Genomic DNA, 27,306 nt, shown 5'->3' on the forward strand with positions numbered 1-27,306 from the left:
ACGTTGGCGTTATTTGGACCGCAGCAGCAACACGGCGAACGGAAACCCGAGGCCGCTGTTAGATCACCTGCTGCACTAGCTGCGCGTTGCCCTCTGTGTTTGCCGTACGCGGTCGCCCTACCTTTCCAGCACGTTCATCCGTCACGTTCCCAGTCCGTAGAAATTTTTCAAACAGATCCTTTATTGTATCGCTTTTCGGTCCTTTGGTTACATTAAACCTCTGTTGAAAACTTCATCTTGTTGTAACAACACTGTGTTCTAGGTGGTGGAATTCCAACACCAGAAAAATCCTCTGTTCTAAGGAATAAACCATGTTGTCCACAGCACACTTGCGCGTTGTGAACAGCACACGCTTACAGCAGAAAGATGACGTACAGAATGGCGCACCCACAGAGTGCGTTGTCTTCTATATCTTTCACATCACTTGCAGCACCATCTGTTGTTGAAAACTGTAATTTCAAAAGTTTGTCCGCCTGAAAATGTACTGTTGTCCCAAGCAAATTGCAACAAACGGTGTATTTCTATCGCTGCTCCTTAGTTTTTATTGCCGTTTCAAATATACCGGTCATTTTTGAAACACCCTGTAGTTTTGAAATGTGGTGCTACTGAAGAATGCTGAAGATTAGGTCGGTAGAGCACATAACTAATGAGGTGGTACTAAATAGAATTGGGAAGAAGAAGAAATTGTGGCACAACTTGACTAAAAGAAGGGATCAGTTGGTAGGACACATTCTGAGACACCAAGGGATCACCAACTTAGTACTGGAGGGAAGTGTGGGGAGGGGGGGGGGGAGGTAAAAATCGTAGAGGCAGACCAAGAGATGGATACAGTAAGCAGATTCAGAAGAATGTGTGTTGCTGTAGTTACTCTGAGATGAAGAGGCTTGTACATGATCGAGTAGCATGGAGAGCTGCATCAAACCAGTCTTCGGACTCAAGACCACCACCACCACCACAACAACAACAACAACAATAATTTAAAATATGTTAGTCATAACTTTTAATTACACAGACTTCTAGGAAAATCAGTTGCATCATTGTAATCAGGAAGGTGAATATGAACAAGTCAACTATAAATTTACATGAAATTTTGTATAAATAGCAATTTGACATATTCCTGTACATATTACATGTGCAGCTGCATTAAATATAAAAATGCAAAAATATTCTAGTTATTCTTGGAAACCAAAAATATGACAGATTTAGAAGTTCCAACTTTCTACATCTGAACAATCTTGATTCAAAACTGCTATTGATGAGCTCTTTGTAATCAGTAGTAGATCAGAGACAAGGGCAAAATGTTAATAACTAATCTATATTCTGGTGTACTTTCTTCGTGACAATAACAAATTTGTTTGTACAAACAGGATCTTGTGCTCCTTCAGTGTAAACTATGCAAATGAGGAAGCCCACTTGAGATCAGTTTCAAATGTGTGAATTGCAAAAACACAAAAAAAGTACAATCGCCCATTTATTATTGGCAACAATTTGCTAATGAAAATCTGCAAGAGAGCGTAAATTATCACTTTCAAGCCAACCGTTGTTCAGATCAGCAGCACATATACATTAGTAACTATTTCATTTGGTGCTTTCTGAATACGGAAGTTTTGCACAGTTCCAAACTGCTGCCTTACACTGTTGTATTGTTTAATTGCCCATGGGGCAATTATAGTGATCTGATTTAATCATTATATGAGCCTCATCAGGTGTGGTAGAGAAAATGGAAATAATCATTTTCAAAAGTACAGTCGTCTGTGCTAGAGGAGGTAATGTGAAGCAGAATTTTTAATTTTGGCAAACACCATGATTTTACAGTTTATGAATAATTTTAAATGTACTAGAAGTAGGTACTATCTGTACATTTGTTTGAACTGATGGACATGAGAAGAACTGCATTCATAACTACGACTCATGTAATTATATCTGGTTGACCCCTAGAAAATCAGGGGCAAAGATATCTAGTAGAATGTAATATCATAGAAAGAAACTTCCACATGGGAAAAATATATTAAAAATAAAGATTCCAAGACTTACCAAGCAGGAAAGCACCGGTAGATAGGCACAATGAATAAAACACACACACAGAATTTCGAGCTTTTGCAACCGGCGGCTGCTTCGTCAGGAAAGAGGGAAGGAAAAGGAAAGATGAAAGGATGTGGGTTTTCAGGGAGAGGGTAAAGAGTCATTCCAATCCCGGCACACACACACACACACACACACACACACACACACACACGTACACGTACACAGACACAAGCAGACGTATGGATGTGTGTGTGTGTGTGTGTGTGCACGAGTATATACCTATCCTTTTTTCCCCCTAAGGTAAGTCTTTCCGCTCCCGGGATTGGAATGACTCCTTACCCTCTCCCTTAAAACCCACATCCTTTCATCTTTCCTTTACCTTCCCTCTTTCCTGACGAAGCAGCCGCCGGTTGCGAAAGCTCGAAATTCTGTGTGTGTGTTTGTGTGTTTTATTCATTGTGCCTATCTATCGGTGCTTTCCCGCTTGGTAAGTCTTGGAATCTTTGTTTTTAGAATGTAATATCATTCGTTGATGTATTCTGGAATGCAGATCATCCAGTTTAGTTTTGCCCAGTTGCTGTTTTTGTGCTATGTAACAGTTTGTTAACGGCTTAAGGGCTTTTTATAATGATTAATGTCCTTGATTTGCTCATCCAGTTTTCTCTGATTTTTGTAATATATTGTACTTCACAGACCTCACAAATGTCCAGACCCTAAAGCAAAAAATAGTGCACCAACAAACTTCACATCACGTGTGTTGAGGCGGACATTGGGCATTGGCTGTTTGGAGAACATGAGGCTTGATAAAAGACTTGCACATAGTCGTTTTTGTCCTGTGAGAACCTTCAGAATGGGTGATGAAGATGGCTACTTCACTTGCTGTGCATTTTGTGTGAGTGTGTACTTTAAATAAATGATATACAAATCAGAATGTCTCATGTGTCACTTAGGACACTTAATTAACTGTATTGCTTTATGCCCTTCTGATATTTATTTGTCCTTTTAATACATTCTTTTTCTTACATTTTCAGCCTACAGAACAATTTGTATTGGTGGGAACACATCATGGTGAGGTCCAAATGTATAATCTTCACACTGGAGTGGTATGTGGAAGAACTGTTGTCTAAATTTCAAAAACTTTGGTTGCATTGCCTATATGAAATGTATTTAATGAATATGGTAAAAGTAATTCTTGCATTGTTTGTGCAAGTGCAAAACTTCAGTAGTAGAATAAAGTACTTTTAAGATTTTGTAATTTGGCACTAGTTTCTACATGCATTTGTAATTACTCACTATATGTGTGTCTAAGGAACATACCAGCTTCCTGTTATTGATAATTCTGGTGTTACACCTATGGAAAATTTATGCACAACAGCATTGCACTAAATGAGTGCACAGATTTATAATAGCTCTTGAATACAAGAAAAATTGAGAGTTGGGTCAGTTCACATTGTTATGACTATTCAGTCCACTGTAGAGCATTCAGGAAAGAAAAGGATGGTTGTAAAAAGGTGCATACAGTTATCAAACACTATTAAGGGACCCTCACATTTTCACTATTTGTTGCCCAATACTGAGTATTGCACAGCAATATTGACCACTTGACCCTTGCAGTTTGCACAATATATTCAAGCAGACTGTGGAGCTTTAAAAGTATTGACCTTCAGTCAGTGTATTGTGCATTGTATTGTACCATCTAAGATGATATTGCACAATACGCGACAGTTCCTGCCAAGACTTCGTGATTTCTGGACTTATAACTAATCAATACAGCAACACAATATGAATACACCACGAAAGACAGACGAAGGAAATCATCTGTTGTAGTGTATTCGGGGGGGAGGGGGGGGGGGTGTAGGTTGATCACATACTTAATACTTATTCAGTATTTAGCTGCAGAAACGTTCAACAAAAGAACACTGCAACTGCTCATTTTTTCATTTCAAAAGTGCTAATTATTTGTTGCAGGATGAATAACAGCATTACCTACTGATCCCCTACAATAATGCACTAATATCCACTCTTTTCAGGTGTGTAGATCACTTCCAGCATTGTGGAAAGTGAAACCTGATGAATATTTGAACATAAAATCATTGAAAGATTCTTCATTTGTCCTTCTAATATTCATCAGAGTCTGTTGCAAGTTCTCTTAGCATTTTAGTATGGCCACGTGTAGAACGCTTCCTGAACCTCTTTTCTGCCCATTGTAAATTTATATTGCATTTGTTTTTGCAGCACAAAGAGGCAACGCGTGCAAGTTGTACATCATTGAGCACCAGCATGTTTTCTGTAAAGGAAGGGCTCTGACACAACCCGGGCTTAAATATTGCACCGTTCTTGGCATTGGATGCTCCCACGGTATATTGATGCAGTATTATTGTGCAATAAATATTGAGTGTGTGGGGCCCCTTTAGATAAATTTCACAAACCAAATATGGAAAATGAAGTAGAAATCACAGTAGAGTAATTAAATGTTAGGCTTGCGTGTTGGGTGTTTCAAAAACGATTGTCCTTCCAGTTCTATGTTTTCTTTACAGTTGTCACTGTGCGTGCGTGTGTGTGTGTGTGTGTGTGTGTGTGTGTGTGTGTGTGTGTGTGTACATGTGAGGTAAAAAAGGGCACTTGTAGACATCAAACTTCTTTGTGTTGAACTTAGTAAACTTGCATTGTCAGCTTGCATCAGTTTTGTTGGCACTTTCATGAAACCTCCTTGGAAGTTGAAAGATAAGCAGAAATTGCTGGTTTATAGAACTGCTCTATCCTTTGTATTTTAAAATGAAGAAGAAATTGAAAAATATGAACAAGGCAATGTTGATCACAATAAATTAGTCCTGTGTTTGATTTGATTGTTGTGTTTGTGTATGATAGCTTCCGCTATTACTACTAATACTAATTTTAATCTTTTTTATCACCACCCGTAGGAGGAGATCACATTCCAGGTTCATGAGTCATATGTATCACACATGCAGTTCAACAAAGAAGGATCTCTCCTCCTTACATCTTCTCAGTGGCAGAGGCCTTTGTCAGCAGTCTGGAACGTCAAAAAGTTTTTTGATAAAAAGTAATGGTTTTTTCATATATTATGCCATATATATACTGAAAGTTTGCACTCACTACAAACATTTAATATGTAATTTAATAAGGAGAACTCATGAAAGTTGCGAAATAATTTAGTTTTTCTGTTACATCACCGTTATTTCTCTGAAATATTTTAAAGGCATCAGGCTTCTTTTTTTTCCTTTTTTGTGCTCAGAATTTTTTTTAACTTGTTGGGTATGTGCTTTGTTTGAGACTTTATATTTTATTGAAGTGTAGTGTGCATAGAGAGATGATAAAAACATAATGTGCACTTGAAGGAAGAGTACACTAGCAATTTACTGAATTATATGTGATTTTGGTCACAGATAATATCAAGTTAGTTGTTTGCAAAGGAGTCGAAGAAATATACATACTCCAGCGTGCTCGTCTTCTGAGTCATATGAAACTATCTTGTATTGAGTATAACATATTCCTCTAATTAATACAACTAACTTGAAAATTTCTTGGCTGTCTGAATTCAGAACTACATTTTGTATTGAATTTGTTTGTCCCCACCACCCACAATTTTTATAACAACTGCAATTTCGCATTAATAAAACCTTTATGGCAGCAGCTGTAGAAATGGCAATGTAAGCCAATCAGTCACGCCCTCTGCTGCCACCTGTTCACTTCTTTATTAAATTTTATGCATGTTTTTCTGTTTAATAGGTTTAAGCTCATCTTTTTATGTAAATGTACATGCAGCCAGTCTGTAGTGCAATTTTCATTTCTTCTCAAAAGCCAGCTACACAGCTCATTAAGGAACCAGTGTCCATTGGTGGCATCTCAGGAGGGTAGCAGTTTGCACATCTAGTGTCATAACTCAACAGGATTTTCAGCGTACTTACATGGATCCCTCATTTGAATGGGGAACAATGTGGGATTTTTCAGGTCTACCGTCTCATTGGCATGTGAATGCCGTTGTGCAAGGGAATAATGGGAATAAGGAGGAGAGAATGGATAAAAACTGTACAACAGGTGGTAAAAAATGACATTGTATACACTGTGTATAGGTGAGGGAGACAGCGTGATTGGTCCTCAGAGACAGGCCAACCCCCGAACACTTTGTCTCTACTAGCCTAACCCTGGTAGCAGTAGTGAATATGAGGAGGAGACAGAAAAGGAAGATGACAGCAAGAAACTTAAAAGTTTGAACTTAAACATCAGTAGAGTAAAGACATTCCCTTTCACTTTTTACATATAGCCCTATCATCAATGCTACTTGGAGCCCTTGAGATAAGTGGGTGGACAATGACAACCTCACACCAGTATAAGCCAGGCACTTACTGGATACAGGAGTTCCGCAACTTCCTGGAAGTGTAATATGATGTGGAAGGGAAGGTACAGATCACCAGTGTCAGATGTTTGAGCGGCTCAAAGACTTTTTAAGTAACAGTACCCAGTATGTTGTCCTCAACAACGAGTGTTCATCTGAGACAAGCATGCCTCAGAGAAGTGTGATAAGACTACTGTTAGTTTCTATATACGTAAATGACCTGTCGGACAGGTGAGTATTAACCTGTCGTTGAGTGACATGTAGAAGGATACAAGATGACTTGGACAAAATTTCTAGTCTTGTGTGATGAATTCGGCTAGCTCTATAAGGAGAAAAATGTAAGTTACTGCGAATGAGTAGGAAAACAAACCATAAATGTTCAGATACATCTTTAGTTGAGTTCAGCTTGACACAGTCTCTTTGTTTAAATATCTGGATGTAACTTTGCCAAATGACATGAAATCTAACGAGTGTGTGAGGATTGTGTTAGGGAAGGCAAATGGTTGACTGGTGTACTGGGAGAATTTTGAGAAAGTGTAGTTCATCTGAAAATGATACCACTTATAGGATGCTAGTGCAATCTATTCTTGAGTACTGCTCTAGTGTTCAGGATCTGGACCAGGTCAGAATAAAGGAAGACGTAGAAGCAATACAAAGGATGGCAGCTAGGTTTGAACAACACGAAAGTGTTATGGAGAGGCTTCGGGTACTGAAATGGTAATCCCTCCCCTGGAGGGAAGGCAATGTTCTTTCCAAGGAATACTGTTAAAAAAATTTAGAGAACTGACATTTGAAGCTGCCTGCCGAATTGTTCTACTGCTGCCAACATACATTTCATGTACAGATCACAAAGATGTGAAAAATTACGTCTTACACAGAGGCATATAGACATTCATTTTTCTCCCCTCTCTGCTTGTGAGTGGAACAGGAAAGGTAATGACTAGTAGTGGTACAAGGTATCATCCACCACTCTGTATGGTGTCACGCAGAGTGTGTATGTAGATATAGATGCTACCAGTTCATGATTTCAAAAGACAGTTTGTCAGACATTGAGGTATCAACCCTTAAGTAGTTGCATGATATTTTGATTCGCAAACCATTGCATCAGGTCTGTTTGACTCAAAACTAAAATGCCAAGCAGAATACAATATACCAAAATTACACAAGATAACTATTTAGAATATACATTTTTATTCCCTTTAAAAGGATAAGGATTTCAGTGATATTTTGTTCAGCATTTATTTCCAAATAATTGATTTTTGAATATGAAATTTGAGTAATCTTTCAAGACAGAGATACAGTATATTACACATTACATAGTATATAATGCTCATCCTTTCTTGTCATCTTCACAGGACATGAAGATCACCTTAGTGTGGTTTTTTGCATACATGCTTCGAACAAGTCTCGCTCGCACAGTGATATGCTTGCTACCATTTGACTATATGTGACGACACCAATTCCTCTCCATGCTAGATAAAGCTTTATTTTTTATAATCACAAATTTTGATGTATGTAAGAACCATTTAACCTAAGGACAACATAGTCGATTAGTAAATTGTTAGCCATTCTTCAGAAATTCAAGCCTTGCAGCTTTATTACCAGAGCTCAGTGTGTGTAGGATATATGAATTCAGGGCAGACACTGTTAATGGCCATCTTCTTATTCTCCTGACAATGCTGTAGTTACTACATAACTGTCTCTCTTCCACATTTTCTATCTTAGTAGGACACTAAACTTCTGGCATTTTCCAAAAGCCCGTATTTTCATCGATCTTTTCATGATAATTAATAACGGAAATTTACAACAGATCACCATTTGGCTGGAACTTGAGGCACCATTGTTAAATCCTTTCTAAAACTGAACAGCCATGAAGTGACACTACTTCATTTCTTGGACAAAACTTGTGGGCGAATATCTGGTTTGTTCTTTTCTTATGTTCTGACTAATGTTACCCTGTTTTTCCAACAGAATTCTTGCAAGAGGTGCCCTGGAATAATAGTTATCAGTAGTTAATTTCTGTCAGTATCTTCTAGCCTAAGCTGTTTCAACGTTGCCCCTTAGAGCGCAGGCACCTCCCTGGTGCCTTTCAACGCACTTCAGTTGTTTGTCCTCCTGTACCCGTGCCTGTGCGTGTCCGTCTGACCGCCAGCAGGCACTGCAGGATCTTCTATATGACATAATAACAGCAAATATATCAGGCCTATTTTTATATCACAGGTTTCAGAAATGGAGAAAGGAAACTTCCCAGTGTATTCATTTCCAGATGGTCATTATCTTGTGGGTCACAATATCTGTCATACAATCAAAAAATGTTTGTTGTAGGTGTGTTACTGTACATAATATTGTCATCCGTAAGTTTATAATCACATTAAAGGCAGGAGACTTTTGTTGGAGTCTTTCCTGTTGTAGCCAATGCTAAGGTTCCTGCTCGTAAGAAATGATGGTACAACTTTTGGCTCTTGTACTAAGACTTGATTTCATCAGCCGATCTTTACCCGTATAACAATCTTTAGTAACAAATGAATTGGAAGATTTGTCACTTGAAGAGACAACTACATTTGAATCGGCATCATGCTCTCTTAATTGCTATGGTATCCTTTCAATCTTCTGAATCTTCCTAGAACAGACAGTTCATCACAAGTTCATAACAGCTCTTCCATAATATCCTCAGGCGTGAAAAAGTGTACATTTTCTGAAAGGACATGAGAAAAATCGTTGAAATCGTCTGTGTGTACAGTGAACACATTCTAAAACATGTAAGTGGTCAGAAAATTGATGATAACTAATTTAGTTATGAGATGAGCACTTGCAAGACAATGTTGGTGATAAAGTGTAAAGGGCCCTTTCGGGTTACTTCGTGGAAATACTGAATAACATTTCGTCACTTTGCCAAAATGCAAAGCAATGCAAGTAGTCACGCCGGGTCATAAAAAGGAAACAGTCGTGGTTGCAATGGTTTTAAATAGAAATTAAGAGACAGCCACACAATAGAGACGTTACATGAATTAATTGCTCCAGAAGATTGATTTAGGTTTTTATTACAAAAATCAAGTGCCAGTGCAGTTTGTAATGGCTGTATATCTGATTTTATTAACTTATGTATCAAAAGAAAATTTAACCAGAAAAAAAAAATAGAAAATTGCAAACAGCTGGAATAGATTCCCAGTGTTTACCTTACGGAGGTGAAATTCTAAGTACAATCAGTAGACATAAAAGTATGGAGAAAAAGCTATCCAAGCTTTCAGAACTGTTAAATTTCTTTCTCAAAGAAATAATAGGGGCTGATTGGGAATGGTTAGGAAGGAGAAGCAAAATGTCGTTTTTCTCTCTCCTTATCCTCAAACCCATTGGGATCCTTCACACCCTGAATTATGAGTTGCCAAGTCCTCCTTTTCTATGTATATATGCTCATTCTTAGGGATACAATTTGTTTGAAGGCATTGTTGCTTTTGAGATTTGTGGCTGAAAATTGCATATACTAAAGTATTCTTGATGAGACATGTCTTGTTTGGTCTGTGCCTCTTTATTCTTGCTTTATGATTAGTTTCTTCTCTGCAGCTTTTGTGACTGAAAATTAATAGGTTTTGTTCTTCTTCCAGATTTGCTCTTCCAGAAGAAGATTATGTTGAATTCAGCAAGTTTGTTCAAGACCGTATAATTGGCACAAGAAACCATATTGCAACAGTAAGTATATCTGTGCTATTTTACTTTCTGTTAAATGTGAAGTAACTTTGTTAGGAAATATGTTACGTTGGTTTTCAAACACCAGAAAGAAGCTAGTCAAACAAATGTTTCAGACATGAAAAGAAACCATTTAAAAATTGTAAGCCATTTAATGAAAGTAAAATCTTGGACAACTTGTCAGATACTCTGTTCTTATGTTATGTTAAATAGTTACATTCCTGAAATTCTCTTGTAGAAGTTTGTACACTCTCTGCACTTCCTCTGTTATCTGATAAGACATTAGTTGAAATTCTCATTAAATGACTTGAAAGCTTATCAGCAGGCGTCATAGCAGTATTCTATTTGAAGCAACAGTTGCTAATAAGCACATTGGTATCTGTACCCTGTTTCATTATCAGACTTATTTTTGGTGCAATCGCTAAGGTCACAGGTTCGAATCCTGCCTCGGGCATTGAAGTGTGTTATGTCCTTAGGTTTGTTAGGTTTAAGTAGTTCTAAGATCTAGGGGACTGATGATCTCAGATGTTAAGCCCTGTAGTGATAAGAGCCATTTGAACTTATTTTTGTACCCAGATGTGCTATGACTTAATACAGCTGCTCTCTCAGAAAAAGTAGCAAGTGCAAAGTTTATTAAATAAAAAATTATTTTTTTGATCATTTGTTTCTGAAGACAGCTGTTAGCATAAAAGAGTTAGCAGTGGTAAAAAGCAAAATGTGTGAAGTTCAACCTTAGCTTTGTTATTATTTAAGGTCACCATATTTATCCATACTGTTCGCATGGCCTGCGGCAGTAGCTTTATTCATGGTCCAGTCACATTAATGTGACCACCATATATGTTCAACATCAACGTGAAATAAAGACTCGCATTCTGCAGGTGATAGCACTAGTAATGGAGGGTATGTAAAGCACATCGGGAGGGGGAGGAGGGGTGCAGCCAACATTTCAGTTGTGCAGAAACAGAACAGTTTATCTCGTATCCAGAAGGGCAAGGCCATGGGTAGAAACATTTCTGAAATTGCCAAGTTTGTAAACTGTTGCATGCTGACTTGGTTAATGTGTAACTGCATGGCAAAATGGCACTATCCGAAATCGGCTCCTGAGGCAATGGTGTTACACCCCAGGCTGTAGATGAAACAGCTTTAGAGATGTCTACGAGCAAATAGATGTGCAACGAATGAGCAACTGGTTGCTCAGCTGAACCGAGGTGCTACTAATAATCTCTTAAACTACCACACACGAATATTGCTGTGTATGGGCCTCTGCTGCAGGCAACTGGTTCATGCACCCATGCTGACTGCTGTTCATAGGCAACGAAGGCTGGAATATGCACACTGTGGCATCAGGTGGACTTTACAGATGCATCAAGTTTTATGCTCTGTCAGACAAATGACTGTTCGCATGTACGGCCCTGCAATAATTGTCGGAAAGGACCAGGCCGGAGGAGGACCGTTACCTTGTGGAAAATGTTTTCGTGACATACCCTGGGTGATCTCATCATTCTGGAAGGCACAGTGGATCAACACAAGTGAGAATCTCTTTCCCCCCTCCCATGTTTCCTGAGAAATAAAGAAAAATAATACATAAAACGTAAACCATACTGGTAAAAGTAATAAACGACAGCTCAGCATTTTAAACACACTTGAGTAAAAGAAAAAAAAAGGCAAGAGTTGCCATGACCACAACCCAGAACCATAAGTTTAACAAATTACACTCTTCATTACAAAGTTATAATACAGTTAATAATTAGTCCACATTCATATGTATGTAAGAATTAAACTTCAGATTCATATATTTCTTTTCTTACAATGGGTGCAAGATGCCCCAGTGCTAAGATCACACCAACAGTGGTCGGCCTTGGGCAAGTATCATTGAAAAATGCTAACTAGGTGGCTGTCTAAAGCAGAGCTTTAACACACAAACAGTTATAAAACACTTACAGCAAATCCGTACAATGTGCAAGGTAACTTTCAAACTTATTTAAAAGGAAAGAAACTCCAAAACCTTAATAAATTTTAAATAACACCAGCAAGACAGCGGGAAGATCAATTAAGTCAATGAATGTTTCAAGTTTATGATTATCCACCAGAAATCGAATTTGCACTGTTCCACAAACTGCAGATTTGATTACAGTAACAGTAATTGACTAAACAACGCCAAGGCCTACCAAGTTCAAACACTGTGAGCTTAAAATTTAAAAACAGTTGAAAGGCTTGAAACACCATAAGTGATCACTTAATATCACTACTTAAACAGGAGCCACCAAAACATTTCTGGAGCCAACATGCCTGATACTTCCATTCTATCAGTATGTAAGGACCGTCCTCACTATGGACAATCGTACCGTGAAGTACATCTCAAATTACTTCACCAATCTCACACTCCACCCTTCAGGAAACTAAGGTGAAATCAATACAGTGCCGTAACCTTCGCAGAATATCACCTTTTCTGCAATGCAGTGGCAGGGTTGCTCTAATTAAGCAGACTGCGATGTTTACTTCTGTACAAATGCACAGAGTCCAGACAGGGACTAACCAACAGCCGTAGTCGCTTGTTGTTACAAAAGGTACACTGCAACAGGTTCACGTAACTCCACTAGCAGTGGTATTCCACATGGCATTGTCCACAGCATGTATCACCATGGATGCGTACTCTGCCAGAAAAAACACCTTCATGCTCGCTTGACTGTCCGGCCACACATAGTGCGTCAAGACAGTCTGTGAGTGCCCTTCAGACCACTATGGCCCTGTCCCACCCCTTACCACCAAGGCAGACCTAGCACGTAAGGAAATTATCGCTGCCACCGATCACAGATGACCTCGACAAGTACGCCTCTATCCTTGAGGACCATGTCCACACCTACATGCAGTTTGTTTTTTATCGGCACAATGGCATCTACCAGCAGCACAGTGCAACATGTTGAGTGATTCACAGTGTATGTGCATAGTAGTTCAAAGAGCACCAGGATGATTTTATCTTACTCCCTTGATCACCTGTCGGCAGCTCGTGGTCTTGCGGTAGCGTTCTCACATCCTGCGCTTGGGGTCCCGGGTTTGATTCCCGGCGGGGTCAGGGATTTTTTCCTGCTTTGAGATGAGTGGATGTTGTTGTTGTCATCTGCATCATCATCATCCATCCCCATTACGGTCGGAGGAAGGCAATGGCAAACCACCTCCAGTAGGACCTTGCCTAGTACGGTGGTGCAGGTCTCCTGCATTGTCCCCTACGCTCCTTGAAGTATGGGACCTTATCATCATCATTGGTCACCATTCTCCTCCTCCCCCCCCCCTTCCCACCTCCTCCCAATACCTCCCCTGGATCGAAACCCATTCGAGAATATGTGGGACCATCTCGATCGTTTGAACCTCGGATCCTCAACCATGAAACCTAGTGCAGCTGATCACAGCACTGAAGTTTGCGTGCATTCATATCCCTGTTGGTACCTTCTAGAACATCATTGACTTTTACAATTGATGTTTCTGAAGACATGGGCTGAGGCGTGGATTGGAATTTGTATCAGTGGAAGAGATGATGTATGGTATTCCATGCAATGGTGATGTTGCCAGTGAGGTGCAATGGATAGCGCATCTGCCTAGTAAGGAGGAGACCTGGGTTCTAGTCCCAGTGCTGGTACAAATTTTAATTAATTGCTCCAGCCTACATCATTGTCTCATCGAGACTGTTCCTGCTTGTGCTGCGAAAGGTGGTTATTCCGGCTTTTTACAGGTGGTCACATTGATGTGACTGGGCAACATATTTAAAGAATTTGTTCTGATACAGCTTCAACATTTAGTGTACCATGCCATTTCTATATCAAGTAGATGGTGTATGAACTATCTCAAAACACAAAATTAAATAATTAATACAGTATGGTGAGTAGCACACACAAGTGTTCACCACTGCATAAGAGTAATCTTTGTCATTCATTGCTTTGGGCAAATCGGAGGCATTGCCTCTCCCACCTCTGTGGTATTTTCCTCGTCCTCCTCCTACCTCTCTCCTCTCATTTATCAGTGTGATTGTCAATTGCAGTGTATTTGCTGAAAATGCATGTATAATGTTAACAGTAGTATGGTAGAGGTTTTACCATTTGAAATATTACTGATATTTATTGTTATTTTCAGATATATGATGTTGCAACAGGCAAAAAAATTCAGACGCTAACTCCACAAATATCGAACCAGTATACAAAAAACAAAGCAACATTTAGTCCGACAGATGAACTAGTACTTTCAGATGGTGTACTGTGGGATGTTACATCGGGCAAAGAAATACATAAGTTTGACAAACTCAATCAAAATTTAAGTGGTGTATTCCATCCCAATGGATTAGAGGTATGTGACAATTTTGATATTCTGACACTTCTAATTTAGCAGTTAGTACTCACTAATTAATAAAATCAACAAAAACTTATCAAGTGATGTCTCAAATGCTAATACAAAGTGACACACATGCTAGCTTTCAAAACCAGAGATATCTGTTTTGATGAAACAAAAACTTTTAGTAAATTACTTGAATGTTATATAGGAAGGTTGTCCTGGTTCATACAAAAAAAGAACAGCATAAGAATAGCTGGCCGCTGTGGCCGAGCAGTTCTAGACAATTCAGTCCGCAACCGCGCTGCTGCTATGGTCGCTGGTTCGAATCCTGCCTCGGGCATGGATGTGTGTGATGTCCTTAGGTTAGTTAGGTTTAAGTAGTTTTAAGTCTAGGGGGCTGATGACCTCAGATGTTAAGTCCCATAGTGCTTAGAGCCATTTGAACCATTTTAGAATAAGAAGAGGTGCAAATCATAGCCAATGAGTTTCTGAAGCAATGCCTCAGAATGAGCATAGTTATACCTACAGTTCTCCACACATCATCTGGAGTGATTTATAGATGCTAGATAAATCATTGCTATCTATACATCCACAATGTACTGATCTTCTTTTATCATTGAAGAAGAAACATATTGTTCTGAAAGCTATGGGTTTTATTCCCTATCTACAATTGTTCTTTAAGTAGTTTCTCTCTTCCAGAAGATAAATAGTGCTCAACCTCTTGTCTTTGAATGATCCCCCACCCTTCTTCATTCCCCCTCACATTTTTTGACTAAATTGATTTTGCATTCTTATGGTAAGAATATACCTTTCGTGAAACCTTGATGACTTCATAACCTATACATTGCAGCAAGAACTATCTCTGTTTTTCAAATAATATTTGATTCAAACCCCACCCTTGCGGCCTCCCCCTCCCCGCACTGCACCCCCTGTGTCTTCTGCTCCCCACCCTGTCCCCCACCTGCCATACACTGCTTTGTGCCATCTCCCCCTTCCCCCTCGCACCGCACTATGGTTCCCTCCCACTCAGTGCCCACCCCGCATTGCCCCCCCCCCCCCCCCTCCCCCATGTGCACACTCTCCCATCCACCACTCTAGGTCACTGTTTCTATTCAGTAGCAGAATCTTCAGGCTTGAAACAAGAAAAAGCAAAATATCTTACTGCATATAGTGCAACTTCTTTAGTACATAAAGCCAATTAAATAGGCACATTCATGAGAAAGAGTGCACCTAAATTTATATATCATCGAATATTGTGGAACATTCCTCCAGTAAATTAAGAAAGTCCAAGAACTTTTTAGAAAATGCAAAGATGATTTAAAAAAAAAAAAGTTGGGATTAGCAGCACATGATCTGAATACACACCTCTTTGTAATTTCACAACTTATTGCTTCTTCTCACAGGCCACACTGAACTTCTACGACACCTGTCTGTGTTTTAGACCTTATCTGCTGAAAGCTTTAATCACCAGTATGTTGTTACTTACTAACTCCTTGGTATTACAGCCCATGTTGGGCCTTGCCTCCTGGACAATCTCTGCCCACTCTTCCCTGTTGGCTGCCTTGGCTCTCCATCTTCTAAATCCCATTCTTCTCAAGTCATTTTCCACGTTGTCTAGCCATCTGGTCCTTGGTCTACCCATTATACAGTGTCCACTTGGTTTTCCTTTGGAAACTTTTTTGACTGTGCTGCTCTCCATCATTCTTTCCATATGTCACAAACAACATAGTCTACTACTCTTTATTTCTGTCGTGATGTCTGGTTTGTTGTATGACTCTCTGATCTCATTATTTCGAATTCATCAAAATCCCCTATCATTCAGTGCCGTGAAGAGTTTCCTAAGTATCTTCCATTCCCATATTTGCAATACGTCATCATTTTACATCATTATCCAAGTGTTCAAACCGTATATCACCAAGGCCTCACTAGTGTACAATACTAGGTCAGCTTCAGATCCTACTAAGGCTTCTTGCTTTAAATACATTAATCAGTGTGAAATAGCTCCTGTTACCAGCTGTAATCTTTGCATGTCATTATCATTATTCTCAGTTACCAGTGACCCAAGATATTTAAAACACACAGTCATGCTTTTTTTCCCTTCACTATACCTCTTCCTAAATGTTAACATATACTTTGTCTTTGACTTTTTAATTGTCAGCCCCATCTCCATCCCATTTCTTTTATAATTTTTTGAGCTTTTCTTCGAGGTCCTGTTTCCTTCTGGATAACAAATGAATATCATCTGCATATGCAAGAGCATGTGTCACTCTATTAAACAATGTTCCCCCAGGGTTACTGCTCTGTGTGTTTCGCATTACCTTCTCCAAGGTGACATTAAACAGAATAGTGCAGAGCACATCACTGTCACAATCCTTGGTTAACTTCAAATGCCTTGGATAAAGTGCCCTCAACTATAACTTTACTTACTGTTCTTCTCAAAGTCATTTGGGCCAATCTTATTAGTTTGTTGGGTGCTCCTACATTGATCCCTTTTGATACTACCATATGCTTGTTGGAAATCAATGAACAGCTAGTGGACATCGATGTTATACTCGTAACACTTTTCAATGATCTGTCTAATGGTAAAAACCTGATCTGTAGTAGATCTATTAGTTCTGAAACCATACGGATAGTCTCCTAGATACTCTCCTACATATATACTGATTTTTTGTAATACTTTATATTTTATACAGAGGAGTGCAATTCCTCTATAATTTGCTGTCAGTTTTGCATGTTTCTTATGTATAGGTCAGAGTATATTCCACTGCTCCAGCCTATTTTCTTTCCACAATATTTCTACTATAATCTCTTACAAAACTCTTATTAGTTTTTCTCCAACATATTTTATAATTTTTGTTGTAATATTGTTTTCTCCTGGAGATTTTTTTTAAGCAGTCTTGATACTAGCATTAACTTCTTCCAGTGTAGGTTCCTCGACAGTTTCCTGGCACTCTTCTTCTCTGTTTACTTCCTGCTCCACCTCATCTCCCACAGTAGCGTCTACTTCACAATCGCTTTTTGATTCTGTATTCATTAGTTCACTAAAACACACCACCCATGTATCTAAAAGCAGATCTTTCCCTCAAATCAGATTTCTCTCCTTATATTCACAGAAAACAGCTCTATGTTAGAATCCTTTCTTTATGTCTTTCACCCGCACATAGAATTTCCTTGTTTCATAGTCTTTCTCTCTTCTAATTCATCAATCCACTGTTTTCCAAATTCTCTCTTTTTCCTCATACATTCCTTATCTGCTCCCTTTCTCTTCTTCTTGTATTCTGCTACGGTAGTTCTTGCTTCTTTTTACCGAGTACAGTTTTGGCTGTCTTCTCTATTGTACCTTTGACTGTTTCCCATCTTTCTTCAATACTCTTGCCTGCCTGATCTTCAACTTCATTAAGTCTATTTGTCAAAATAGTTTTATACTGTTGTACTGTGTTTTCATCATTTCTTAATTTAGCATCAACAAACCGTGGCACAATAGTTTTCTTGGTCTGTCTGTAACCATCCATCGTCTGTCTATATTTCATTCTTATCAAATAGTGATCACTATCTCCATGTGCACGACGACAAATATCCACTTCTAATATATCTGAAGCATGTCGTCTATGTATGAGTACATGATCAATAAGCCACACTTAATTTGATGTAGCTACCAGTTTTGTGTGTGCACTGCTTTGTAGTTCGTGTGTTAAGTTTGTGCTTTCGTTCAGCCGCTAGAGGTCACATGGCCTGATAATATGACTGCAGTTGTGTATGCAGCCAGCTGACTGCGACCTCTGCCAGAACTAATATCTACATAAGCCACAGTGCAAGGCTCTGCTGGCCTCTTGGGTATTGATAATTGTATTGTACCTTGCCTTCCATGTGTGTGTGTTTGTGTGTGTGTGTGTGTGTGTGTGTGTGTGTGTGTACTGTTCAAACAATAAATTACAGCGTCCTTGGATTAGAACACAATTGTAACAAATTGTGCCAAAAACAGTCATTTTTTGATGGATCTTCAATGTGCTGTTGCCTTGAAACGGGATATTTTCATAACACACAAGTTATACAGCCAGTATTCTGCAGCTAACAATATGATACATCTTGATATTTTATTGCAACAAATCATTTAAATAATGATGCATTTTCGAATGATCCTCAAAGTGCTGGTGCTTTGAAACAACATGTATTGGTAGATCGTAAGTTATGTAAATAAAAATGCAGCCCACCAAATACATGCATCAACTGAAATCCAATATGGTATAACCCAGCTCTTTACTGAAGAGACGGCCTGCTTGTTACTAGATGGAACTTTACTATCTCACATGTCTATGTTCAGATCCACATTCCGAATATCTTACATGGTTGATATTGCTCTACACATTTGGAAAGGCTTCATAGCATGCTTTTCCATAATATGAGGTCAGAAATTAGGCATGCTCAGTGTTGACATTTGAATGCATGGCCCCTGAAGTGGTGGCTTAAGGGACCTTTACTGAAGCACACTCTCTGTAAAATGGAAGTGCGATTCTATCTAGACATAGATTTTAGACTCTTTCAGTTACTTCTCAATTCCAGGGTACCTTTTTATATGTCCTCTGTACAGCAATCCTTGTGATGGTCAAATTATGGTCTGATTGACTGAATATAAGTCTTCAACCTGCTTAGAGATTTTATGTAGACTCAGTATTTTCTGAGGTTCTGATAAAGTCTTTGACTAACATATGAATGTTGACATAGTAGTTTAGCGCATTCACTTTTTGTCAGCTGCACAAATGCCTGTTGTCAATTGCACATACTTTATTGTACTGAGAGTGGAATAACCTCTGCTTCCTCAGCGTTTACATTATTTTGTGATTAAGCCAAGATGGGTCTTTTTTGTCCCAAATGTACTTACTTGGCACATACTTCTTCAGAGTATGATTTACAATCACTTTAAATAATGCCCATATTTCCACTATAACCATCATATTGGCACTGAATGATGACCAATTACTTTCTAAGTAGGATCATAATCGTTGATTTTTTAACTTTAGTGACCAGTGCTGCTGTGATATGCCTGTCTCTGCATTAATGCTGTCAATAAGGTCAGGCCTGTTTACATCTAAAGTGTCCAAAAAATTTCCATTGTGTGTGGGTGGTTGTACTAGCTGTTCAAGCAAGTTTTTGGAGAATGTGTTCAAAACTTATTAACAAGATTATCTGCAACAAACCAATAGACATCCCAGACCATACTATGTAGATTAAAGTCACCTCTAACTAATATTGCATGTCTGGGGTATTTTGGTGCTGTTGAGAACAGATTTTTTTGAATGGTTCTTGAAATCTTACAGAAGATTTTGGTGCTTGCTAAAAACTTCTGTTTGTCATTTGGGTTCACCTAAACTGGTCATTTGTGTCCACATACCTTTCCAGTCACTCAGTTTTAAAATTGATAGCCATAATATTTTTTTTCAATGGTAGTGAACACTTTCTCTCCTATGCCATTTAACCTGTCTGTTCACTATACATTCTGTGTACCATTAAATAGTTCAAAACTTTCTGCTTTGAGTTATGTTCAGCTCTCAATTTTGAGTATAATTTGAGCATGATAGTGTTAAAGGAGAGCAGTAAATTCAGACTTAGTTACTTATATTTTTAGAAGTATCTTTACTTTGTAAAGGTTCCTATTTCACTCTCTGCATATTGATTGGCAGCTATGAAACTAATATCTGTGTTTTTTGGTTTGCTGTTATTGGATGGTTCTTTTTTTACAAGATAATCAGATTATAAGTAAGTCTATGCAGATATAAGGATCCTTTGCCATTTTTTAAATTTAATTGGCAGCAGAATCTTATTTTCATCAGAGGTGCTCAGGCTATCACTTAGCCCTCTTCGGCACTCCACAAGTACTGTGCTACCTGAGCAGCTGCATCCTCCACATAATCTACATCACACCTATCTAGTGGAATCCTGCAGTTCTCCACCTCGTAATGCATATGTATTCAGGCATTGCAGCTTTCCTGTAGACAACCAGGATAGTCTGCAAACAATCTCACAGAGCTTCTGACACTATCCACAAGATCAGGGATGTCCAACATTTTGACTTGACTGGGCCACAATGGAATTTTTACAGGTTTTGTGACAGGTGCTCACTTCTTGGACTGCATTGATACTTGCTTTGGACCACATGCGACCTCTGGGTTTGTACACCCCTGCGCGAGATCATTTATATACACATTTTATAATTCTCCCTCGATATACTCTTGAAATTACCGCCGCATGTGCTGATTTTGTTCTGTTAAGAAAGGCATGTTAAGGTTGATGCAGTAACAAATCTGGTCCAGTACATATTAGACTCATACTCTGTTCATTAAAGGGCAGTGCAGAACTGTATTGAAGGCCATCCCCATGCTATCAAGCTTTGCGTCATCTCTAGTGCTATAGAACTCATAGCGAATAGAATGAACTGAATTTTGGAAGATCACTTGTGGCGGAACCCACGTTAATTTGTATAGAGGACATATACATTCTCAAAAAATGTAAAACATGTTTTGTAATTGTTCAATTGATTAGAATCAGAGATAAGGTCTACAGTTTATTAGCATTTGTCCAACAGCCCTTCTTGAAAATGAGACTGAACTTGTTTCTAATGACTTGGCACCCTTCATTTCTTTGACAACCTGGAATATATACTATTGCCTTTCCACTGTGTAGCTGTTTTAGGTAAATTTCTATTTCACAATTTCCTATCGCACCCTCTCCCATTTAAGAGTTTGAGGAACGATCGAGAGGATGATGTATATTATGAACATCTGCTGCGAAACAGGTCGATTGGACGATTAGACCGTATTCACTATTACAACTTTCTCTCTCTCTCTCTCTCTCTCTCTCTCTCTCTCTCTCTCTCTCTCTCTCTCTCTCTCTCAGTATACTAATTAAATGACTGAATAGATAATTTGGATCCAATTAATGTCTTTACTTAAGACAAAATGCTTAGGGTTTGTGGTCATATTGGGTGGCAAAAATGTATTTCAAATTCATTGAACACTTTATGCATTGCTTTTCTTACCTTAATTTTGGCTTTTTTTCAGCTTCTGTTTCTTGGTGATGAAGCTGACTTTGATTTTGTAGCAACTTCTCATCATGGCAATTAAACCACTGCAGGTGTCTCCCCTCCCTCAGATAGATTTAAGCACATGTAGATCTAAGGCCTATTGTGCATTGTTTTCGAATTTTATCCACATGTGCTCTGTATCTTCCTCCCTGGAGCTGAATATTTCATATTGGCTGGTCAGATATTTCAATTTTTTTCCTGTCCTATCTTCCTTGACATTTCTTGTAACCCTTGCAGTCATTGGCACTGTAACAGCCTTATAGTCACCGATTCCCTCCGAAGGGTTTGATCTGTTCAGTACTAGGAGGTCTAAGACATTGCTTGAAGTAATTCATAACAATCTCCTTCGTGTCCCAACACCAGTTTATCATATGTCTCCCATTGTGCAGCTGACAAATTCCTCCCCCCTACCACCTCTTAACAAAAGTGTGAGCAGGAAACTTACTTCACAATATTCTCCAAATTCCATCAAAAATTTTCTGCCACGACAGCTCCTTTTTCTAGTTTCCACTTTTGACTCACCTTTGGTGCTTACCTTTACACAAATTATTCCGCATTCAAAGTATAACAAGCTGACTCGGTATCATTGATTTCTGTATAGTAATAAATACACCACCAACATTTTGAATTCACTGTTATTCATGTCTGGCTTCTGCCAGCTTTCTGCTTCCAAGTACTGTGTGGGCATTATTGTTGTTATTATTGCAAGTGAAACTAATTCTGGAACCTTTCTATGGGTGATTCTGTAGTTTACTAAAAGATTTATAATTTTTCTTTCTGATCTGCCAAGATGTAAGTTCTCATTTTAGAATAATTTGAATAATCTTAGTATGTTCCACATTTTTTCTGCTACCCAAGCAGCTGTTTTCTTTGTTTGGTGCACACCAGATGCATCAAGAGGGGCAGTAAGAGTCTCCATGTGATAGTGGAAGTTAGGAGATATGTTATCAGAAATTAACACAGAATTTCTTGAGGATTCCCCCCATGTGACTCCAGACCTGATGACCACTATCAGTTAGAGTATAATACAGCAAATAGTGAAATGTTCTTCCAACCTGTGTGTGAGGCTGCCTTCGACAATTCAACCAGCTTGACAGTATGTATCTGACGCATTTGTGCAAAGCTTGTGTGTAACCCCTGTCAGATTATGGATGCTTAATTTCTGATATTATACTCAAAAGGTATTGCCGCTATTTACTATGAGAAGATCAGAGTACCATTGCAAACATTCAGACTTGACCATACTCACGGTTTCTGCGATTAAGCTGGTAGCCATCTCTTGCACTCAGGTGACATCTTGTCATGAGGCACCAGACCTATAATATCCTGTTGTTTCCCAAGTCATCAGCCTTACATATAGTTTCTCACCCTCCACCAGTTGTTGGGAGTCTTCTTGAGCAACAAAACCAGTAGGAGTCCAATAACCCTTGACAGAGTGGTATTATGTACAGGTACTCTCGAGCAGGGATGGAACTATATACCTACCAACTTGGGTGTTGAAGAGATCTAGACTTCATTTAGACTTAAAAGAACACAATGTGGGAATCGGGAGGGGTTAATAATAATCTAGAAAATATTTTAGGTCTGTGATTCCCCAAATTTTAGGTTATCATCCCAGCCATGTCTTTGTTCGCATTGATTGGTGTAAATTGAGGGATCCCATTAATGGCCATAAATGAAATGTGCTCTCAGTATTTGTTAATCAAGTTCACTTAACAGTGCATGTTATTGTGAGAACATTAGATCAGATGAAAAGACACCATATCAGGAAAAATCTCGTCTACACCATTGTACTGAGGTTATTTATAGCCCTTCTTCATATGTATGCAGTAGACAGACAAGTCCAGAAATTTCTAGGACTCCCGTCTTCCTTTCCTTACAGATTCACAGAAAGGTGTCCATCCACTGTGCACAAGGATTCATGTTTATTCAGTAAATCAGACTGATTGATTTTGCAGCTAAAGATGAAAGTGAAAGAAACAGTGATAAAATGTGAGATTTCCTGCAAGTCATTGCTTAACTATTGAGATTCAATGTGATGCACCAATGGCAGGAAGATAGGTTGGAAGTAAGGGACAGAAGTTAGGGTCAGTTAAACCTATCTGTGGCAAAGCACCTTTCATTCACTGATTCATGCAAACTTACTTACAAACTAGGCACTGTTCCTAAGGCTTAGATTTCTTATTGAGGGTGAATACCCACCACTATGTGCTGCTTCTAGGTTGTGAATATCCGAACACTGGGCGTTGGACTCTAAAAGGGCAGTCTGTTATTTTGGTGGAGACTTCCTTTTATTTTGGGTGATGGCTGTAAGTGTTCAAAAGCGTTGTAGATTTCTATACATGTTGTTATTCTACACCGAAAATTTCAGGTATAAGATCAAAGTGTGTTCTCCAGTTGTTTAAAGCTGCAAATGACTGTTGTATGCCCCTGGTTACTATAATAATCACCTAGCTGATTTCTTCATTCTTGGGTGATTTAGATTATTTATATTTGCTCCTGGACCTTATCTCTTAGCAGATGGACATTGCAGTGTGTTCTTCGTCCTAATCATTCATATGGCTCCGCACAACAAAGGGATTTTATGACATATGAACTCATCTCATATTCAGTAGGTGTAGGATTTAAATACATTCTTCTTAATTTAGTTTTTTTCAGGAGTTTTTCTAAATTACATCAGGAAAATCCTGGGATAGTTCCCTCAGTTAAGCCATAAGTAACTGTCTCACATATTCTTGACTAATTGAGTTTGCCCTCTCTCTTTAATTACCTCTATGTTAACTGAGTGTTAAACTCAAAATATCGCTTGTTCTACGTACCTTAACTCCCTTATTATTGCCACTATTGTATATTTCCTGATTTATTCGTTCATCTGATCATCTTTCCCTTATACTGCTCTCTTATACTGTTTCCCCTTTGCCTTTATTAGGCTTCTTACACACTATTTGTCTGTTTCTTTCCTTTTTCTCTCTCTTGGCCAAGTTTTGTATTTTGTCAGCACTTCTCTAATATGCAAGTTGCTGGCTACCCTCTTTGCATCATCTTGGGATTTCAACTCTCATCTGTTGGTAGCTTGGTATCCAGTTAAGTTACATGCTGCCTTGACATGCCAACATTGGCCTGCAATCCTGTGTGACTTTCCTACTCCAACCCAGAATACATAATTTTATCGCATCTGCATAAAGAAACTTTTGGTTCTCTAAGATAATATTTGTCAAATTCTGTTTGTGCATGTCAGCTGCTGATAGATAAGTATTCGTTTTTCAATACTTATGTGATGGTAGCATCATTTTGGTAAGAGCTGCATCTGTAAATGTGAATAAATATGTTTGATCAGTAACCAACATTTTTTTTTCATCTGTTACAGGTAGTCTGTAATACAGAAGTCTGGGATCTTCGAACATTTCATTTATTACGAACTGTCTCTGTTCTCGATCAGTGTGAAATTAATTTCACAAGAGATGGCAGTATAATATATACTCGCCTGCTTGAACAAGAGACAGAAGATGACTTGCCATATGATTCATCATTTAAAACTCTTGATGCATTTGACTATTCGTGTATAGGTAAGCATAAAAACATTCATTTTGTCACCTTTTTTAAAATCTGTTATGATGTGTGGCCTCATCAAGTGAAAAAGATAGCAAAAGATATAATCTGAGATCAGAGGACACAGCTATGAAACAAAAATCTTTATTTTTTGAGCTGCTGTTATTGGTTGGTTCTTTTTTATAATATAATCAGATTATAAGTAAATCTATGCAGATATAAGGAACCTTTACCATTTTTTAAAGTTAATTGGCAGCAGAATCATATGTTTTTCTGTATGTATGAGGGTAATCCCAAAAGTAAGGTCTCCTACGTAGACCTGTTTATTTTTACAATGGTTTGCATCAGTTTATAGCTTGAACATTTATCTATCTTTTGACATAATCACCATTTCTGTTGATGCATTTTTGTAGACGCTGTGGCAGTTTTTGTAAGCCTATGTCATACCAGCTTGCCACCATGCTGTTCAGAAAGTTATGAACTTCTTATGTCACCTTGACGTCAGAGCTGAATCGCTGGGACCACAATTAACGCTGACAGGTAATGTGAGACTCTGAAAAAACTCAAACTGGCAATTCAGAACCGGAGATGAGGAATGTCGAGCAAGGGCATACACATTCTCCATGAAAACGCTTGCCCACACATCGCTCAGCAAACCGTTGGTCTCCTGCAACAGTTTCAGTGAACATAATCACCCACCCATCCTGGAGTCCTGACTTGGCACCCTGTTCCCTAGGTTAGAAGAACATTTGGCCGGAAAGCGATTCAGCTCCAGTGACGAGGTGAAAGAAGAGGTTATAAGGTTCTGAACAGCATGACGGCGAGCTAGTATGACATGGGCATACAAAAACTGTCACAGCGTCTACAAAAATGCATCGACAGAAATGGTGATTATGTCGAAAAATAGCCAAATGTTCAAGCTGTAAACTGATGTAAACCATTGTAGAAATAAACAGGTCTATGCATGTATAAAAAAATAGGAGACCTTACTTTTGGGATTACACTCGTAGTTTAAGATAGCTCAAATGGACTTGATTCTCCCCCCCCCCCCCCCCCCCCCTCCTCCTCCTCACCCCCCACAACCACTCACACACACACACACACACACACACACACACACACACACATGTAATTGTACTGTGGGTCTCTGAAGTGAGGTGCAGCATCATCTGTTACTACTTCCCATCCATTGACACGTGAGTTATGTCTATGCGAAAGACCTGTCCCATTCCATTTTGGTCACTGTCATATCTTGCACCATCAGAGGCATGTCCATTTGTTGTGATGGAAGCTGCAGCATACAACTGCTCATCTGCATCTTCTGTGCAGCTTGCTAGAATGACCACCAACCAACTGTATATCTGGGTGAATTGACACCAGTACCTTGTGAGCATGTAAACAGTTGACCAACCAGTGGTAGAATATTCCACTGAACCCTACTTGGGTGGCATCTGGCTGCTCCATAGCCTGTGCAGTGGGTATCCTTATTCCTAGCACCAGGTAATGTTAATTCTGTATGAGGGAACTCTCTCTCTGCATCACATACTTCACTCTGCCAATCCTTGTGCACCTTCTCCAATCTTCATAACCCCAACTGCTGCATTCTATTACCTCACTGCAGTGTAATAGTGTAATTCACAAGTCTCGAGCTCCTCATCACCGTTTCCTCGGAGGTTCGAATCTCCCTCTAATCTTTACTACACCTCCCCCCCTCCTGATCGTCACATCCATGTTCGCTAATGGCAATGTGTCACTAACCTTGCCCACACCTGAGAGAGCTTTCCGAGTTTCCATATTCCTATCCTGTTTTCTAATTGTTTCTTTCTCTTCTAGCCTATACTGTTTTGCCCTTAAGATTATACAGTGTCAGGATCTGTATTCCAAACAGAATTTTCCAGTACTGTAATAACTACATTTTTTACTCTTTAAAGCAACAATTGATGTAAAGAAGAATGTGTATGACTTGGCCTGCAACAAAAGTGGAACCCAGATCGCAATTGTTGAAAACCAAGGTGTCTTAGACTCCGTGGAGGAGTCATTTGTAAGAGTGTATGATGTGGGCCGAAGAAGAGATGATGAAGATGAAGCTGCAAATGTGGTAAGTTAATCTTTTTATAAAAATTAATGAAGTTCTGGTTCACATAAAATCTTAGTTCACATTCTTATTTTATTTTTGAATATCAATTTGAAATATCTGGAGATATGTTACTGGTTCTATAATTTGTCAAGAAAATATGTGATCAACACTATCAGGATACCTACTTGAATGTTTATTCATTTGTCAACTCTACATTGA

The 27,306-nt window shown here is 38.8% G+C and overlaps 1 protein-coding gene across 1 annotated transcript in view; it reads left to right on the plus strand.

The window, feature by feature from the left end:
- LOC126354168 (DDB1- and CUL4-associated factor 1-like) overlaps positions 1-27,306 on the plus strand; it is a 220,311-nt gene that overhangs the window by 182,777 nt on the left and 10,228 nt on the right. The window contains exons 22-28 of the mRNA XM_050003600.1: positions 2,719-2,917; positions 3,057-3,128; positions 4,947-5,086; positions 9,982-10,066; positions 14,189-14,398; positions 24,829-25,027; positions 26,942-27,108. Coding sequence (XP_049859557.1) covers positions 2,719-2,917; positions 3,057-3,128; positions 4,947-5,086; positions 9,982-10,066; positions 14,189-14,398; positions 24,829-25,027; positions 26,942-27,108 — 1,072 coding nt within the window. The remainder of the gene's footprint in view (positions 1-2,718; positions 2,918-3,056; positions 3,129-4,946; positions 5,087-9,981; positions 10,067-14,188; positions 14,399-24,828; positions 25,028-26,941; positions 27,109-27,306) is intronic.

This window comes from Schistocerca gregaria, chromosome 1 (assembly GCF_023897955.1).
Source record: "Schistocerca gregaria isolate iqSchGreg1 chromosome 1, iqSchGreg1.2, whole genome shotgun sequence".
NCBI classification, from domain to species: Eukaryota; Metazoa; Arthropoda; class Insecta; order Orthoptera; family Acrididae; genus Schistocerca; species Schistocerca gregaria.